At 69.6% G+C, this 14943-nt stretch overlaps 4 protein-coding genes across 4 annotated transcripts in view; 3 read left to right on the top strand and 1 right to left on the bottom strand.

Annotated features, from left to right (window-relative positions):
- Nucleotides 1-2712, top strand: part of NEURL4 (neuralized E3 ubiquitin protein ligase 4) — a 22946-nt gene extending 20234 nt beyond the window's left edge. Inside the window, exons 28-29 of the mRNA XM_075042276.1 lie at nucleotides 330-495; nucleotides 1249-2712. Coding sequence (XP_074898377.1) covers nucleotides 330-495; nucleotides 1249-1441 — 359 coding nt within the window. The 3' untranslated portion in view covers nucleotides 1442-2712. The remainder of the gene's footprint in view (nucleotides 1-329; nucleotides 496-1248) is intronic.
- Nucleotides 2713-3042: 330 nt separating this feature from the next.
- On the top strand, nucleotides 3043-6742 carry GPS2 (G protein pathway suppressor 2). Its single transcript, XM_075042281.1, has 10 exons — nucleotides 3043-3197; nucleotides 3559-3668; nucleotides 3850-3962; nucleotides 4218-4297; nucleotides 4473-4555; nucleotides 4929-5094; nucleotides 5442-5534; nucleotides 6030-6109; nucleotides 6374-6460; nucleotides 6559-6742. The coding sequence occupies exons 1-10, from the start codon at nucleotides 3104-3106 to the stop codon at nucleotides 6640-6642; spliced, it is 990 nt and encodes a 329-aa protein (XP_074898382.1). The 5' UTR covers nucleotides 3043-3103; the 3' UTR covers nucleotides 6643-6742.
- A 56-nt stretch (nucleotides 6743-6798) lies between these two features.
- EIF5A (eukaryotic translation initiation factor 5A) lies at nucleotides 6799-10823 on the bottom strand. Its single transcript, XM_075042282.1, has 6 exons — nucleotides 10671-10823; nucleotides 8773-8957; nucleotides 8581-8685; nucleotides 7802-7933; nucleotides 7398-7471; nucleotides 6799-7107 (listed from the first exon to the last, which is right to left on the bottom strand). Exons 2-5 carry the CDS (start codon nucleotides 8935-8937, stop codon nucleotides 7409-7411), a joined length of 465 nt encoding a protein of 154 aa, XP_074898383.1. The 5' UTR covers nucleotides 8938-8957; nucleotides 10671-10823; the 3' UTR covers nucleotides 6799-7107; nucleotides 7398-7408.
- A 395-nt stretch (nucleotides 10824-11218) lies between these two features.
- Nucleotides 11219-14851, top strand: YBX2 (Y-box binding protein 2). Its single transcript, XM_075042253.1, has 9 exons — nucleotides 11219-11948; nucleotides 12634-12697; nucleotides 12965-12998; nucleotides 13125-13214; nucleotides 13299-13586; nucleotides 13806-13903; nucleotides 14133-14292; nucleotides 14519-14613; nucleotides 14719-14851. Exons 1-9 carry the CDS (start codon nucleotides 11420-11422, stop codon nucleotides 14849-14851), a joined length of 1491 nt encoding a protein of 496 aa, XP_074898354.1. The 5' UTR covers nucleotides 11219-11419.
- Nucleotides 14852-14943: the final 92 nt, after the last annotated feature.

Genomic DNA, 14943 nt, shown 5'->3' with positions numbered 1-14943 from the left:
TCCCCATAATCCCCCGACCTTCCCCATCAGGGCACCCCAGCATCTGGGGGGCGGACACCCCCATATGTCCCCCCCAACCCCCCCATAGCCCCCCCCAGCCCTGCCATAGCCCCCCAGACCCCCCCAACCCCCCCATAACCCCCATACCCCTATAGCCTCCACATAACCCCCCCATAGCCCCCACATACCCCCCCATAATGCCTCCTCAACCCCCCCATAGCCCCCCCATACCACCCCATGACCCCCCTATAGCCCCCCATAACCCCCCCACAGACCCCTATACCCCCACAGCCCCCCCCACTGACCCCCCCTCCTCTCCCCCCCCCCAGGCCCCTGGTCCATCCTGAGCGGCCCGGCCAAGGCGGAGCCCTCGGGCGGAGCCCTGCGGGGTAACCCCGCCCCCGGGGCGGGGCCTCAGCCCTCGGCCCCGCCCCGCCTCGTCCTCTCCCCCGCCCTGCGCTACGCCGCCCTCGAGTCCTTCGCCACCAAAGTGCAGTACGTGGGCGGGGCCTGGGCGGGGGGGCGGGGCCCGGGCGGGGAGGGGGCGGGGCTTTGTGGGAGAGGATGGGGCTGGAGCGGTTCCCCTTGGGGTGGGTGGGGCTACGCAAATGAGAGGCGGGTGGGCGGGGCTATCCTGGGAAGGGTTTCCCCTGGAAACCACGGGAGGGAGGTGGGGCTTCTGTGGCAGGAGGCGTGGCCATGCAAATGAATGATAGCCTAGGTGGGTGCAGCTCCTGCAGAAGCAGCTGGGAGGCTTTATGGGGTGGGGCTATGCAAAAGATTTCCGGGGTGGGCGTGGTTATGCAAATGATCCCATAGTTGCTTGGAGCCTGAAAGGGCCTGGTTCCCTCCCGGGGGGATGGGTGTGACCATTGGGGGCGTGCCCTATCGGTGTCCCCGCCCCCACGCTTCTAGGGCACCCGGGGGCGTGGCTATGCAAATGAGTCCTTAGCCTTAAAGGGGCCGATTCCCCCGGGAGATGGGGGTGGGTGTGGCCTACGGGGGGTGTATCCTATCGGTGTCCCCGCCCCCCCAGCTTCCAGGCATTCCCGGGGGTGGGTAGGCGTGGCTATGCAAATGAGCCCACCACCACACGTAGCCTTAAAGGGGCCAGTCCCCCTCCGGGGGTGGTGGTGGGGCGGATCGGGGGTCCGGGTAAGGAGTGGGCGGGGTTTCTCGGTGTGGGCGTGTCCGAGGGGCTGGGTGGAGCTGGGTGGGCGTGTCCTAACGCTGTCTCCACCCCCGCAGCTTCCGGGACCCGGGCTCTCAGCGGGCGCACGGGGCGCAGGTGGCCTTGGAGGTGTGCGTGCGGCCGGGCTCCTTCCGGGCCGGCCCCCCCTCGCTGCGCCCCCCCGAGGGGCTGGACCCCGCCGAGCTCGAGTGGGTCACCAAGGAGCCGGGGGCCACCGTCCTCTGCGGGCTGCTGGTCCGCGTCGACTGATGGCGGGGGACGGACGCCCACCCCCCCGCCCCCCTTCCCAGGGCTGGGGACACCCCCCCATAGGGATGGGGAACCCCCTTGAGAAATTGGGGACCCCCCCTAAGGACAGGGACACCCCCCCCAGGGATGGGGAACATCCCCTCTCCATTCCCAGGGATGGGGAACCCCCCTCGAGGTGGGGAGACCCCCCCCCACCAAGGGGATGGGGAACCCCCTAGATGGGGAAGCCCCCCTTAGTTGGGGACCCCCCCAAGAAGATGGAGAACCCCCCCCAGGGATGGGGAATGCCCCCTTAGTTGGGGACCGCCCCAAAAAGATGGGGACCCTCCCTCTAAGTGGGGACCCTCCCCAGGGATAAGGAACCCTAATGGGGATGGGGAACCCCCCCCAGGGATGGGGACCCCACCTTAAGTGGGGAACCCCCCCAAGGATAGGGACACCCCTCCCCCATGAAGGAGACCCCCCCCTCCATGGGGGCAGGGACCCCCCCAACACAGGGACCCCCCCTGAGACACAGCCCCCCCCACCCCAAAAACATGGATCCCCCCCATGGGGATGGGGACCCCCAGGTTGGGGACCCCCCCCAGGGAAAAGGACCCCCCCCAATTTGGGGACACCCCCTCCTGTGCTGGGGACCCCCCTGGGGCTTTTGGGGGGGTCTGCCCCCTCCCCAATTATTGGGGACCCCTGTGGCACCCCCCATGTGGACCCCTCCTGCCCTAAATTGGGCCCCCCCTCAAATCCCCTTTATGGGGGGAGGGGGACACTTTGCACACCCCAAATTGGGGACACCCCCCCCGCACCCTGGAGATGGTTTGGGGGAGGTCCCTAAATTGGGGGGGGTCTCCTGAAATCGGGAGGGGGGCTCTGACCCTATTTTGGGGGGGTCTCACCCCAATTTGGGGGGGGGGATCCCCATGGGGGAGGAAGGGGTCGAATTTAGGGGGGGGGTGTTCCCCCGAGCCCATGGGGTCCCAGTCCCCATTTTGGGGGTGGGGGGGCTACAGCACTTACCCCCCCTCCCCCACCTGCACATCCCCCCCTGCTGCCCCTCCTCCCCCTTTATTTATTACCCCCAAATGTGAATCCGGGGGGGGGGGGGTGGGATTGGGTGGGGGGTGTCTTTTTGTTGTTTTTCTTTTTTTTTTTTTTTTAAAAAGGAATTTTTATTTAAAGCTGCTTTCGGGGAGGGGGGAAGGGGGGGGGGTCCCCGTGATCCGAACCCGCCCCCCCACGTGTTTCCCCCCCCCCCCCGGGTTTATAAACCACGAGAGAGAGAGAGAGAGAGACAGTGTGGTCTTTTTCGGGGGGGGGGACGGGACAGGATCGGGCCCCTGGGGGGGCTGGGGGGGTCCTGGGGCAGGATCGACCCCCCGGTGAAGGTTTTGGGGGGGGGGCAGGGTCGGGCCCCGGAGGGGAGGGGGGAGTTTCTCGGAGCGGGGGGCGTGGCTAAGAGGCGGGGAGGCGTGGTCTGCATGGGGAGGCGTGGCTGGCGGGGGCGGTGCTTGCGCGCTGCGCCGGGGAGGCGTGGCCTCGCCTCCAGTGGCGCGCATGCGCTTTGCTCTCCGGAGGGGAGAGGGCGTGGCTTTCCGTCCCGGAAGCGGAAGCGCCGCCCCGCGCCGCCACTTCCGGTGCGCGGCGGAGCGGTAGAGGAGCGCCAGGATGCCGGCGCTGCTGGAGCGGCCGAAGCTCTCCTCGGCCATGGCGCGGGCGCTGCACCGGCACGTCATGGTGGAGCGGGAGCGAAAGCGGCAGGGTGAGACCTCCCGGCGCCGCGGGGAGACCCCCGCCGCCTCCCCAGCGCCGCGGGGACCGGGCGCAGGCCTCCCCCCGGCCGCAGGCCCCGGCCCCGCCGTCCCCGTGGCGACAGGCCCCGCCCCTCTGGTTCCACCTTAGCGACGGGCCCCGCCCCCCAGCAACCAGGCCAGGGGGCGTGTTCACCTCCGTAGGACACGCCCCCAGGGTGGGCGGGGTGCTGTCACCATGACAACGCTCCCAAGCCCCGCCCCGCCCCCCGGGAGGGGTCGAGCCCTTCGGTGTGACCCTCCCTCTGACCCCTGTGACCCCCCGTGACCCCTGACCCGGCGACCCCCGTGACCCCCGCCCCTCGCCCCCAGAGGAGGAGGAGGTGGACAAGATGATGGAGCAGAAGCTGCGGGAGGAGCAGGAGCGGCGCCGCAAGAAGGAGATGGAGGAGCGCATGTCGCTCGAGGAGACGCGCGAGCAGGTCGGGCGGGGCCGGGCGGGGCCGGGCCACGCCCCTCCCCCACGCACGGGGGGGGGACGGACGACACCCCCATCCCTCTCCCCCCGCTCCTCCTCCTTCGGGGACGCCCCACCCCCGCCCCCTGCCCCCCACCCCCCCTTTCCCCAACTCCCCCCCCTCACGCCCCCCCCCGCCCCCCCAGCTGCTGAAGCTGCAGGAGAAGCTGGGGGCGCTGCAGGAGGAGAAGCACCAGCTCTTCCTCCAGCTCAAGAAGGTTTTGCACGAGGAGGAGAAGCGGCGCCGCAAGGAGCAGAGGTCGGGGGGGGTCGGGGGGGCGGTTCTGGGGCTCTAGGAGGGGTTTGGGGGGGTCGGGGGGAGTTTGGGGGGGTGTTAAGAGCTTGGGGGGGGTCCTGGGGGTATTTAGGGGGATCCTGGGAGGGGTCAGGGGCAGTTTGGGGGGAGTTATGGGGCTCTAAGAGGGGCTTGGGGGGTGCAGCAGGAGGTTGGGGGGGTCTTGGGTGCCCCCCCATCCCTGACACCCCCCTCAAAATTTGTGTCCCCCCACCCCAGTGACATGACGACGCTGACGGCAGCGGCCTACCAGCAGGGGCTGGCCGTGCACGCCGGGACCCACATCCTCAACATGCAGGGTGAGGAGCCGGGGGGCGAGGACCGACACCCCACGGGCAGGCCTGGGGGGCGGTGGGGGGGGCGTTGGGGCAGCTCTGGGGCACTATGGGGTGCCACGGGGCAGAGACCGACACGCCGCAGGTAGTTTTGGGGGCTGTGGGGCAGCCGTGGGACAGCTCGTCCCCTCCCTTGCAGGCAGCCCCGGGGGGCACAGCCGCGCCGGGACCCTGATGGCGGCCGACCGAGCCAAGCAGATGTTCGGGCCCCCCGTCATCACCGTGAGTGGGGCCGCCGCGGGGCGAGGGGGGCCGCCGTGGGGCTGGTGGTTGCTGGGGGGCGGCTTCTAAATGTGTGGCGCACTCCACAACTTGTGGGACACTCCTTTAATCTGTGGGGCACCCCGCTGGTGTGTGCGCCCACCCCCCCCCCGCAAACATATGCATCATCCCAACAAGTGGGGCTGCCCCAGACACGTGGGGTCCCTCCCAGCTTGTGGGGCACCCCCTTGAGGGGTAGGGCACGCCATTGATACGTAGACCCTCTCCAAATTTGGGGGTGTCCCCCAATCTAATGTTCTTCCTCAATTTGTGGGGTTGTCCCATATATGTGGGGCTGCTCCTCAACTTATGGGTTATTCCCCCCCCCCCCCAGACGCGGCACTTTGGGGCGCAGCCGTCCTTCGGGGCCGGGGGGGAGCACGGGCAGTTCCAGGGGGCACAGGGGGGGCCCGGCCCCTTCGCCGTGGGGCAGAGCCAGCACCCCTTCCCTCCCGGGCAGCCCGTCCCAGTCAGCTACGCCGGCTCCCAGCAGATCCGCGGTGAGACACTGGGAGGGACTGGGAGGGGGTGGGGGGGCTGCCGTGGGGCTGGGGGGGGCTGCTGTGGGGCTGCTGGGGTGCACTGGAGGGGGAATGAGGGGCGGCTATGGGGTAGGGAGAGGCTGGAGGGTGTTGCTGTGGGGCTGTGGGGGGGAATGGGGGCTGGGGGAGGTCCTGGGGGGCGGGGGGGGGTAGGTAGGGGCTGAGGGTTGCTGTGGGGTCCGGGGAGCAGATGGGGAACTGGGGCCAATGTGGGTCTGGGGGGGGTCAGGCGTGGGTCTGGGGGCTCAGGTGTGGGGCTGGGGTGAGCCGTGGGGCGGCGGGCCATGGGTCACCCCTCTCCCCAGGCCCCTCGGCGTTCCCGGCGTTGCCGTTCCTGCCCCAGCAGCAGCCGGGGGGCGGCTACGGCCTCCACGGGCACTTCCCCCCCGCCCAGACAGGTCAGGGGGCGGGGACGGGGGGCGGGGCCACGGGGACACACCCACTGCCACACCCCTTCCCATGCCACCCGTCCCACGTAGCGTGGGGGCTGAGCCCCAACTCCTTCGGTTACGTCCTGCCCTACATACGCGGGGCTCAGTCTCGTCTCCCGACCCCCCCGCACTGAGCGCGCCCCACGTGGGGGGCTCGGACCCCACGTCCTGCCCCACACACTGAGCCAGCCCCACACGTGTGGGTCTGAGCTCTCTCTGCCTCTCCCCCACACGTGATGCCACCCCACGTGTGTGGGACACCCCCCCCCCCCCCCCAGCAGTTGCCCTGTCGCACAGATGTGGGGCCAACCCCTATATGTGGAGCTCAGCCCCCCCACCCCACCCCTATGGGGCCAAGCCCACCAGCTCGGCCCCTCCCCCCCACACCCCACAGAACTTGGAGGAGGTGGGGGGGTCTCTGCCCCACACGCGTGGGGCTGACCCCCGTGTGCCCCCCCCCAGGGTTCCTGCCCCCCAGCAGCACCATCCCCCTGCAGAAGCAGCTGGAACACGCCAACAGCCAATCGGGCTTCACCGACGCCGTGAGCGGGGCGGGGGGGGGGCAAAAGGGGTGGGGGTGGGGGGCTTTGGGGGTGGGAAGGGGGGGTCGGGGGTACTGAGGTGATGGGGGAGGGGCTGGGGGGAGTTTTGGGGTGCAGGGGGTGGGGTGGTGCCTCCACCCCCCATCCCCATCCCGACCCCCCCAAATATCGGGGGGTGGGGACACACAAGGGGGGGATTTGGGGGGCGTGGGGGAGGGGCACAGGGCGTGCCCTCCCCCAACACCTCCTCTCCCCCCCTCCCAGTCGGGGCTGCCCTACCCCCACCCGCCCCGCCCCGCCTCCCCCGGCAGTTTCCCGCCCCACGGCGCCAGCCCCCAGCAGCCCCACAGCGTGAGTGCGCGCCCCTCCCCCACCCCCTCCCCCCCACCCCCATCGGCGGGTGGGGGAGGGGGCGGCGGAGCTGACACCCCTCTCCCCCCCCCCCCCAGTCGGGGTTCCCCCCCAGCACCCCCCCGGCCCCCCGGCACCCCTTCCTGCCCCACGGCCAGGCCCAGCGCTTCTACCACAAGTGATGACGCCGCGATGACGACATGGGCGGGGAGGGGGAGGGGACGGCGACACGTGATGACGCCGGCCCCGCCCCCTCCCTCATTAAACTCCTCTTTTTGGGTGCTTTTTGGTGGGTTTTTTGGTTGGTTGTTTTTTTAAGTTTTTTTTATTACTCAGGCTGATTTAACAAACTTTATTGGGGGGGGGGAGGGGGCCCCGGGACCCGCCCCTCCCCCCATGGATGTGGGGAGCCCCTCCCCCCACTCGCGGGAGGGGGGAGGGGGTAAGGGGGGGAGGGGGCCCCGCCCCGGCGCTGGGGAGAGGGGGGTGGGGGGTGGGGAGCGGTTGGGGGGTGGGGGTGGGGCTGGGGGGGCCCCCCCCCAGCCCCCCAAGCTCGATCCTCCTCGCCCCTCCCCCACGTCGCCCCTCCCCCCCCGGCGGCTGTAGTGTTCCCGGGGGGGGGCCCCCGCCCCACTGCGTCCGCCGGCCTGTCAGGAGAGAGCGGGGCAGGTTGGGGGGCTGGGCCCCATAGCGGAGCCCCCAGCCCCCCAACCTGACCATCTCCCTCAGCCCTGAGCTGCTGCCCCACAGCGCTGCCTCTGCCCCACAGCGGGCCCACTGCCCCAGCCCCATCGCGCCTCTGTCTGCCCCACAGCAAAGGCCCCAGTCCCTGCCCCACGGCATCCCTCCCAGCCCCACAGCGGATCCCCGTGTCCCATGGCAGTTCCCCCAGCCCCACGGCATCCCCCCCCCCAGCCCCACGGCATCCGCCCCCCACCTGCGTCTCCCCTATTTCGCCATGGCCTTGATAGCGACAGCAGCTTCCTCGGTCATCGCCGACAGCACGGTGATCTGGGGGGGGACACGAGGATTCAGTGGGGCAGCCAGCCCCACGACAACCGCCAGCCACCCCACAGCTGCCCCACGGCATCCCAAGAACCCTCAGCGCTCCTTTTCCCAGCCCCATAACCCCCCCCCCAGCCCCCCAAGTGCTCCCTGGCCCCCCTCACTGCCCAGCGCCTCCCCAGCCCCAAATCCCCACCCAGTATCTCCCCAGCCCCGTAACCCCCCCCCCAAGTCCCAGGATCTCCTCCCCCCCCCAGCCCAAGTGCTCCCCAGTCCCTGACTCCCCTCCCCAGCCCCCCAGCCGGCCCCCCAAGTGCCCCCCAGCCCCCCAAGTACCAGGATCTCCTCCCCGCAGTCGTATTTCTGCTCGATCTCCTTGCCCAGCTCGCCCTCGGGCAGGCGCAGATCCTCCCGCACCTCCCCGCTGTCTTGCAGCAGGGACAGGTACCCGTCCTGGATCCCGATCAGCTGCCGACCCACGGCCGTGTCACTTGGGGAGCGACCCACGGCCACGGGGCAGAGCCCACGACACCCCCCTCAGTGGGGTTTGGGGGCTCACAACCCACCCACCCCCTCCAAGCGTGGGGCTCAGGGTCCCGCGGTCCCCATCTATGGGGCTTGGGGGGGTCTCAGGACCCTGAGTTGTGGGGCTCAGGGTCCTCTGACTGTCCCCAGGGTGCAGTCTGGGGTCCCACGACCCCCGAGTGTGGGGCTCGGGGACCTGTGACCACCCCCAGGGTGCGGTTTGGGGTCCCACGACCCCCAGGTGTGGGGCTCGGGGTCCCATGGCCACCCCCACCCCCCAGGGTGGGGTTTGGGGGTCCCACCACCTCACGCCGTGGGGATGGCACCCCCACGATCCCCCTCAGATGTGGGGTTTGGGGGTCCCACCCCCTTGAGCTGTGTGGGCTTTTGGGGTCCTACCACCCTGAGATGTGGGGTTTTGGGGGTCCCACCACCCCAACCCCTTCCCCACCTCCGAGATGTGAGAGTTGTAGCCCCCCGCACCACCCCAAGTCACAAGAATTTGGGTTCCCGCTTCTCCCCAACCCCCAAATTGAGGGCTGCGCCCACCCAAAAGCCCGTGTGTGTGTGTATGTGCGTGTGTCCCTCACCTGGAAATCATTCCTCTTGATATTGGGGACGTCCATGTTGTGGGTGGAGGGACAAATGTCTTCGTACTTCTTCCCGGTGAAGATATCGATTCCCACCAGGTGTACCTGGGGCGGGGGACACACGGAGAGAGGCTTAGCATGCTGGGGGGGGGGGACGGGGGGGTTTTGGGGCGTCGAGGGGTTCCCCGGTACCTTGGCGTGGCCGTGTTTGCCGGTCTTGGAGGTGGACATCTCGACGATCTTGCAGGGCCGCCCCTTGAGGACGACGAAGCCGTTCTTGCGCAGGGCCGAGCACTGCATGGGGAAGGTGGCCGAAGCCCCCGCGTCCCCCGTCTCGAAGTCCAGGTCGTCCGCCATGTCGCTCGGTGTCCGCACGACTGCGGGTTTTTTTTTGGGGGGGGGACGACACACAACACACGTGTGGTTAGAGAGGGGACACGTGGTTGGAGGCAGGGGGACAGCGGTGGGGACGATCTCAGGGGGACGGGGGTAAGCCCAGAGGGGCTGGAGACCTGCCCGAGGGGTTGGGGACATTGCCAAGGGGTTGGGGACCCTCTCCCAGGGGTTGGGGACCCCCCCCAGAGAGTAGGGGACATTGCCAAGGGCTTGGGGATGTCACCAAGGGCTTGGGGACCCCCTCCCAGGGGTTGGAGGACCTCCCCCCCTTCTAGGAAGATGGGGACAAGCCCAGGGGGTTGGGGACCCCCCCCAGGAGGATGGGGACAACCCCAGAGGGATGAGGATACTGGCAGGGGACACCTTTGAGTGGTGGGGACATCCCCCCCAGCGGGTTGGGGAACGCCCCCCAAGAGGATGGGGACACCCCCAGGGGTTGGGGACCCCCCCAAGGGGATGGGGACACTGGCAGGGGAGAGCTTGGAGTGGTGGGGACACCCCCCAGGGGGTTGGGGACCCTCCCTCTAAGAGAATGGGGACAATCCCAGGGGGTTGGGGAGATCACCTGGGAGGATGGGGACATGGGTGGGGACACGGCCAAGGGGTCGGGGACCCCCCCAGGGGAACAGGGACAGCGTTGGGGACCCCCCCAAGAGATTGGGGACACTGGCAGGGGACAACCTTGAGCGTTGGGGAGCCCCCCAGGGGGGCCAGAGACTGGTTTTGGGGTGCAGGGGGAGGTCCAACCCCTCCTGCCAGACCCCACTCGGCCTGGGGTCTGTCCCCAATTAGGGGGTGACGGAGGGGGACCCCAAGCCGGTGGGGGGGGTGGGGGTGTCCCCAAACACGTGGGGGCGGGGGGAAGAGTGACACACGTGGGGTGACCCCAACCCCCCCCACCCCCCTTGGGGGGCTTCCCTCCCCCCGGTACAGGGGGGTTCCCCCCACGGCCGTGGCCTCGGAGGGGTCCCCGTGGGTGCCCCCCCCTTCTCCTCCCTCCCGTCCCCCTCCTCCCGTGTGTCCACCCCAACCCCCCCCCCCCCTTCCCGGCGCATGGCGGCCAGGCCCAAACCCAGGCCTAGGCCTCACCCGGCCACATGGCCCCCCCCGCCACCAACCGGGGGGGGGCCCTAAGACCTCTCGGTACCCCCCCGCTCTAGAGTAAGCCCCCCAACACCCCCCAGCCCTACTGGAACCCCAAAACCCCCCCTTAGACACGCGTGCGCACAACCCACCTAGCGAAGCCGTACACCCCCCCACCCCCCCAAAATAAAAATCTTTCCCAGGGGCGGCTTTCCTCTCAGGAAAGATTTGAGGAGGGGGGGGTCCGGGGGGGGGGGGGTGTTAAGAGGAATTGGGGGGGGCTTTAATGGGGGTTGTGGGGGTCTTTAAGGGAGCGCGGCGGGTCCGCGTCCGTGCGGGGCGGCGGCCGCCGCCCGTCTGAGGGGAGGGGGAAGCGGGGCGCGCGCTTTATATAGGGGAGGGGGGGTGCGGGGTGGGGGGAGGGAGTGAGGAGCGGGGCGCGCGCGCCGCCGCCACGCGGGGCCCCGCGCGCGCGGCCCGCGCACGGAAGGGGAGGGGGGGGGGGAGAGCGCGGCGCGGCGCTGCTCGTCGTCGTCGTCCGTCCCCCCCCCCCCGGTCCAAAATTTACCCCCCCCCAATATCTGCGCCCCCCCCCCAAGCCCAGGACTCACCCCCCCCGTCCGCGAGCCCAACCGCCGCCGCCGCCGCCGCCGCGCTGGCTGCTGCAACCCCCGCCCGCACCGCGCATGCGCGACCCGCCCCGCCGCGCCGCTTCCCCCCCCTCCCCTCCCCGCGCGCGCACACGCCCTGACAGCGCCCCGCCCTTGCGCATGCGCGGGGAGGGCGGGGGGGGGAGCGGGAGGGAAAGGCGCACGCGCGGGTCGCCCTGCCGCCCGGCCCCGCCCCTCCGCTCCTCTCCCCGCCCTCCCCGCCCGCCCTTGCCGGTTCGCCCGTGCGCATGCGCAGGGCGGGGCGGTTACCCCTCCTCCTCCCCGCGTGCTCGCGCCCCCCCCCCCCCTCCGGCGGGGCGGACGCGTGCGTAGAGGAGGAGGGCGGGGTCGTCCCGCCCCGCGCATGCGCGCTGAGGGAGGGGGGGGCGGCCGTCGGCTCCCCCCGCTCCCACGCACGGCGCGTGCGCCCGGCGGGGAGCGGGGACGGCGCGTGCGCCCCGCCGCCATCTTGGGGGAGCGGGCGGGCGGGCGGGGAGCGGGGGGCGGGGGAGCGTTGCCACGGCAACCGCGGCGCTCCGCCGGCCGGCGCTTCTGCAAATGAGCTTCACGACGCTAACGAAGGGGGAGGGCGAGACTCGCCACGGGTCTCCCCCTCCCCCGGGCGTTACGCGAATCTACGCAAATTAAGCCGGTGACGACAGCGCGCCCCCTCGGGTTTTAATGGCCGCGTCCGCCGGGCCCCTCCGCGCATGCGCCGCCCGCCTCCGCCGCGCCTCCTGCGCGTGCGTCGCCCTCCCGCCCACCTCCTCCTCCCCCCCCTCCCCTCTCCTTTCTCACGTGGAGGCGGCCGGCCGCGTGCCGGCCACGAGGCGCCGGCCCAATGGGCGTCGGGGCGGTGCCGCCGTTTCGCCAATGGGGAGAGAAGGCGCGAAACGGAATGGGCGGGGCCAGGGCGGTCGTTGGCGGAGTGGGCGGGGCCTCGGCGGCGGCTCCCTCACAAAAGCGGCGGCGGCGGCGGCGGGGACGGAGCCGCGTCCCGGTCCCGGCTTCCCCCCGGTCCATCCCCGGCCATGCAGAGCCCGCAGGGTCCCCTCAACGCTGCCGAAGCCACCGGTGGCGATTCAAGCACGGCCGAGGCCGCCCCCCCCTCAGGAACCCCGGTTCTTCCCTCAGGAGCCCTGGCCCCCCCCGCCCCACCACCACCTCCCTCAGAGCACCCCGAGGCGGCCGCCCCCCCCTCAGGAGCTACTGTGGTGCCAGCGGCCAAGAGGGTGCTCGGTGAGCCCCCACTCCACACCCACCCGGGGGGGGTGGTTGGGATGGGGGTGGGGGGGATGCTGAGGGGCTTGAGGAGTCCCTCTCCCCACCCTGGGCTGGTGAGGGGCTAAGGGGGTCCCTGGGACCCCCACTGGGGTTGTGTGTTGGTAGCTGGGGGGCTCTAGTGTTGGCTTAGGCCCCCCTGGGGGTTCTTGACTGATAGGGGGGGGGCCTGGGAGCCCCCCCCAGGTCTGGTGTTTGACAGCTGGGGGGTCTGAGGGGCTCTAGGGCTCCCCCGGGGCTGTTGATTGACAGCTGAGGGCTCTGAGGAGCTTTCTGCCCCCCACCCTGAGGCTGTTGATTGACAGCTGGGGGGTCTGAGGGGCTCTGGGACCCCCCCTGGGGCTGGTGATTGACAGCTGAGGGGCTCAAAGGCCCCCCAGCAGGACTCTTGACTGACAGCTGTTTAGTCTCCTCCCCCTCTGGGTGGGGGGTGTAGAGCTGGGGGGCGTCTAGTGTGCTCCCCACCTCTTTTTGGGGGTCCCCCTCTGTTGGGGGGCTTGTGGGATGCTTGGGCCATCCTTGGGGGGGGGGATCCCCTCCCTCTTGGGGGCTTAAAGTGGGTGGGGGAGATTTGGGAGGGGCCATACCTAAATTTGGAGGGTTTCACCCCAAAATATCCACCACCACCACCTTCCCCTTCCAGCTACCCACATTCTGGGCACTGTCAAATGGTTCAATGTCCGCAATGGCTATGGCTTCATTAACAGGTAAAACCGGGGGGGGGGGGGGGGGCACAAAATTGGCGGGGGGACTTTTTGGGGTCCCCCGCTTGACGGTTGGGGTCCCCCAGGAATTTTGGCAGGGGGATCTTTAGGGGGGTCCTGCTATGGTGTGTGTGGGATTCATCCTTATGGGCCCCATCCCAAAAGCAGGTGGGATTTGGGGAGGTGGGGGGGCTGGATATGAGATGGGGGGTCCCCCAAAGCCCCTCACCCCACTGACCCCCTTTTTTTTTTGGTGGGGGGGCTCCCCAGGAATGACACGCAGGAGGATGTCTTTGTTCACCAGGTAAACCCCCCCAGACCCCAGCCCACACTGTAACAAAAGGGGAGTGTGGGGGGCTGTAACCCCCCTGACCTCCCCACACCCTCCTAAATATTTTTGGGGGGGCCCCCCCAAAAAAATAATCTCCAGACAGCCATCAAGAAAAACAACCCCCGCAAGTTCCTGCGCAGCCTGGGGGATGGCGAGACCGTCGAGTTTGATGTGGTGGAGGGCGAGAAGGTGATTTGGGGCAGGGTATTTGGGGGTGGGGGGGCAAATTTGTGTGTCACCCCCCCTTAAAATGTCCCCTCGTTGTCCCTGCAGGGCCCGGAGGCAGCGAATGTGACGGGCCCCGGGGGGGGGCCGGTGCGGGGCAGTCGTTATGCCCCAAATCGTCGCCGATTCCGCCGGTTTCGACCCCCATTTCGTCAAGGGGGGGGGACGGGGACTGCGGCCCCCCCCCCGGCCCTTCCCCCTACTCAGGGGCTCCCCCAAACTGAGGGTGAGGGGGGGGGAAAGGTAATCCCACCCCCGCCACCGAGGAGGAGGAGACCCCCCCCGTTCTTCTTCAGGAGGAGGGGGGGCCGGACCCGAGCCCCCGAGGAGCAGGAGGTGGGACATGGGGGGGGGCTTGGGGACATGGGAGGGCACGAGGGGGGATGTGGGGACACGGAGGGGGGCAGAGGGACACGGGGGGGCACAGGGACAAGATGGGGATGGGGTGGGGGGGACAGGGATGGAGACAAGGGGGGGAGAAAAGGGACATGGGGGGGTCACAGGGATGGGGGGGTGCCCCTGTTGTCACCCCCCTCATTGTCACCACCCCCTCAGGTCCCTGACACCCAGGGGCAGCCGCAGCCCCGAGGGGACGCCCAGCCAACCCCCGTCGAGGTCCCCCCCGGGCCCCGCTACCGGCCCCGCTACCGCAGGTACTGGGGGGGGGAAATGGGGGGGCTGGGGGGGGCAGCCCCCCTCGGTGACCACTGATTTTTGGGGTGCAGGCCCCTCCAGGGTGGGCCATTTTGGGGCAGAGCCCCTCCAGGGTGGGAAATTTTGGGGTATAGCTCCCTCGAAAAGGCAGAGCCCCCCCGGTGGGTAATTTTGGGGTGTAACCCCCTAATATTTGGGGTGCTCACCCCCCCCCTCCTCCCCCCCCAGGCCTTTCCGCCCCCAGCCAACTGCCCCCCCGCCAACTGCCCCCCTACCAGCTGCCGGTGACACAGGGGGGGTCCCCGGAAAGGGGGGGCAACCCGAACCCCAACGCCGCCGCAACCGCCCCTTCTTCCAGCGCCGCCGCCAGCAGCCCCCTGCCCCCCAGGTAAGAAATGCCCACCCCTAAAAATTTTGAGGGTATCCCTTAAATTTTTGGGGGGGATAGGACCCCTCCAAAACTCCCCCCGCACCTTGGGGGTGTCAAACTGGGGCACACTGCTTTCCTGCCCCCCCCCTTATCCCCCCATTCTCTTTGGGGTGTGTCTCCCCCCCAAAATTGGGGGATCCCCCTATGTTTTGCCCCCCCACCTAATTTTTGGGGTTCCCCCCAGGCCCCCCTTAGCGCGCCGGAGACCAGCAAGGACCTCCCAGCTGCCCCAGCGGAAGGGGGGCAGCCTCAGTGCCCCCCCCAAATCAGGTCCCAGAGGTGAGTGTACCCCCTTTTTTTTTTAAGGGGGGGTCCCAAAGGTTTGGGGGGGTCCTTAGATTTGGTGCCCCCCCCCGACCCCCTAATTCATTTCCCCTCCCACAGACGACCAAGCCACTGGCGCCATGACACCGAGACTCCATTTTGGGGACACTCCCCTCACTATTGGGGTGCCCCCCTTGGTATCGGGGCCCCCCCATTTTGTCTGTGTCCCCCCCCCACATTAAAGGGTGATTGAGCATTACCAGCTGCCTCTGGGGGTGGGTTTTTTTTTGGGGGGGGGAGCTTGAGTTTTGGGGACCCCCCACCTTTAGGGGTGTCCCTCCATTT

Source organism: Buteo buteo, chromosome 12 (genome assembly GCF_964188355.1).
Source record: "Buteo buteo chromosome 12, bButBut1.hap1.1, whole genome shotgun sequence".
Taxonomy (NCBI): domain Eukaryota; kingdom Metazoa; phylum Chordata; class Aves; order Accipitriformes; family Accipitridae; genus Buteo; species Buteo buteo.
The sequence above is the reverse complement of the archived record's forward strand: the minus strand, read 5'-3'. Positions and strand labels throughout refer to the sequence as shown.

Coding starts and splice junctions, on each gene's coding strand:
- GPS2 (XM_075042281.1), top strand. CDS start 3,104: ATGCCGGCGCTGCTGGAGCGGCCGAAGCTCTCCTCGGCCATGGCGCGG. Junction 3,669..3,849: donor TCGAGGAGACGCGCGAGCAG/GTCGGGCGGGGC, acceptor CCGCCCCCCCAG/CTGCTGAAGCTGCAGGAGAA. Junction 3,963..4,217: donor CGGCGCCGCAAGGAGCAGAG/GTCGGGGGGGGT, acceptor CCCCCACCCCAG/TGACATGACGACGCTGACGG.
- EIF5A (XM_075042282.1), bottom strand. CDS start 8,937: ATGGCGGACGACCTGGACTTCGAGACGGGGGACGCGGGGGCTTCGGCC. Junction 8,686..8,772: donor GCAAACACGGCCACGCCAAG/GTACCGGGGAAC, acceptor CCCCCGCCCCAG/GTACACCTGGTGGGAATCGA. Junction 7,934..8,580: donor TCAAGAGGAATGATTTCCAG/GTGAGGGACACA, acceptor GTGGGTCGGCAG/CTGATCGGGATCCAGGACGG.
- YBX2 (XM_075042253.1), top strand. CDS start 11,420: ATGCGCCGCCCGCCTCCGCCGCGCCTCCTGCGCGTGCGTCGCCCTCCC. Junction 11,949..12,633: donor AGCGGCCAAGAGGGTGCTCG/GTGAGCCCCCAC, acceptor TTCCCCTTCCAG/CTACCCACATTCTGGGCACT. Junction 12,698..12,964: donor GGCTATGGCTTCATTAACAG/GTAAAACCGGGG, acceptor GGGGCTCCCCAG/GAATGACACGCAGGAGGATG.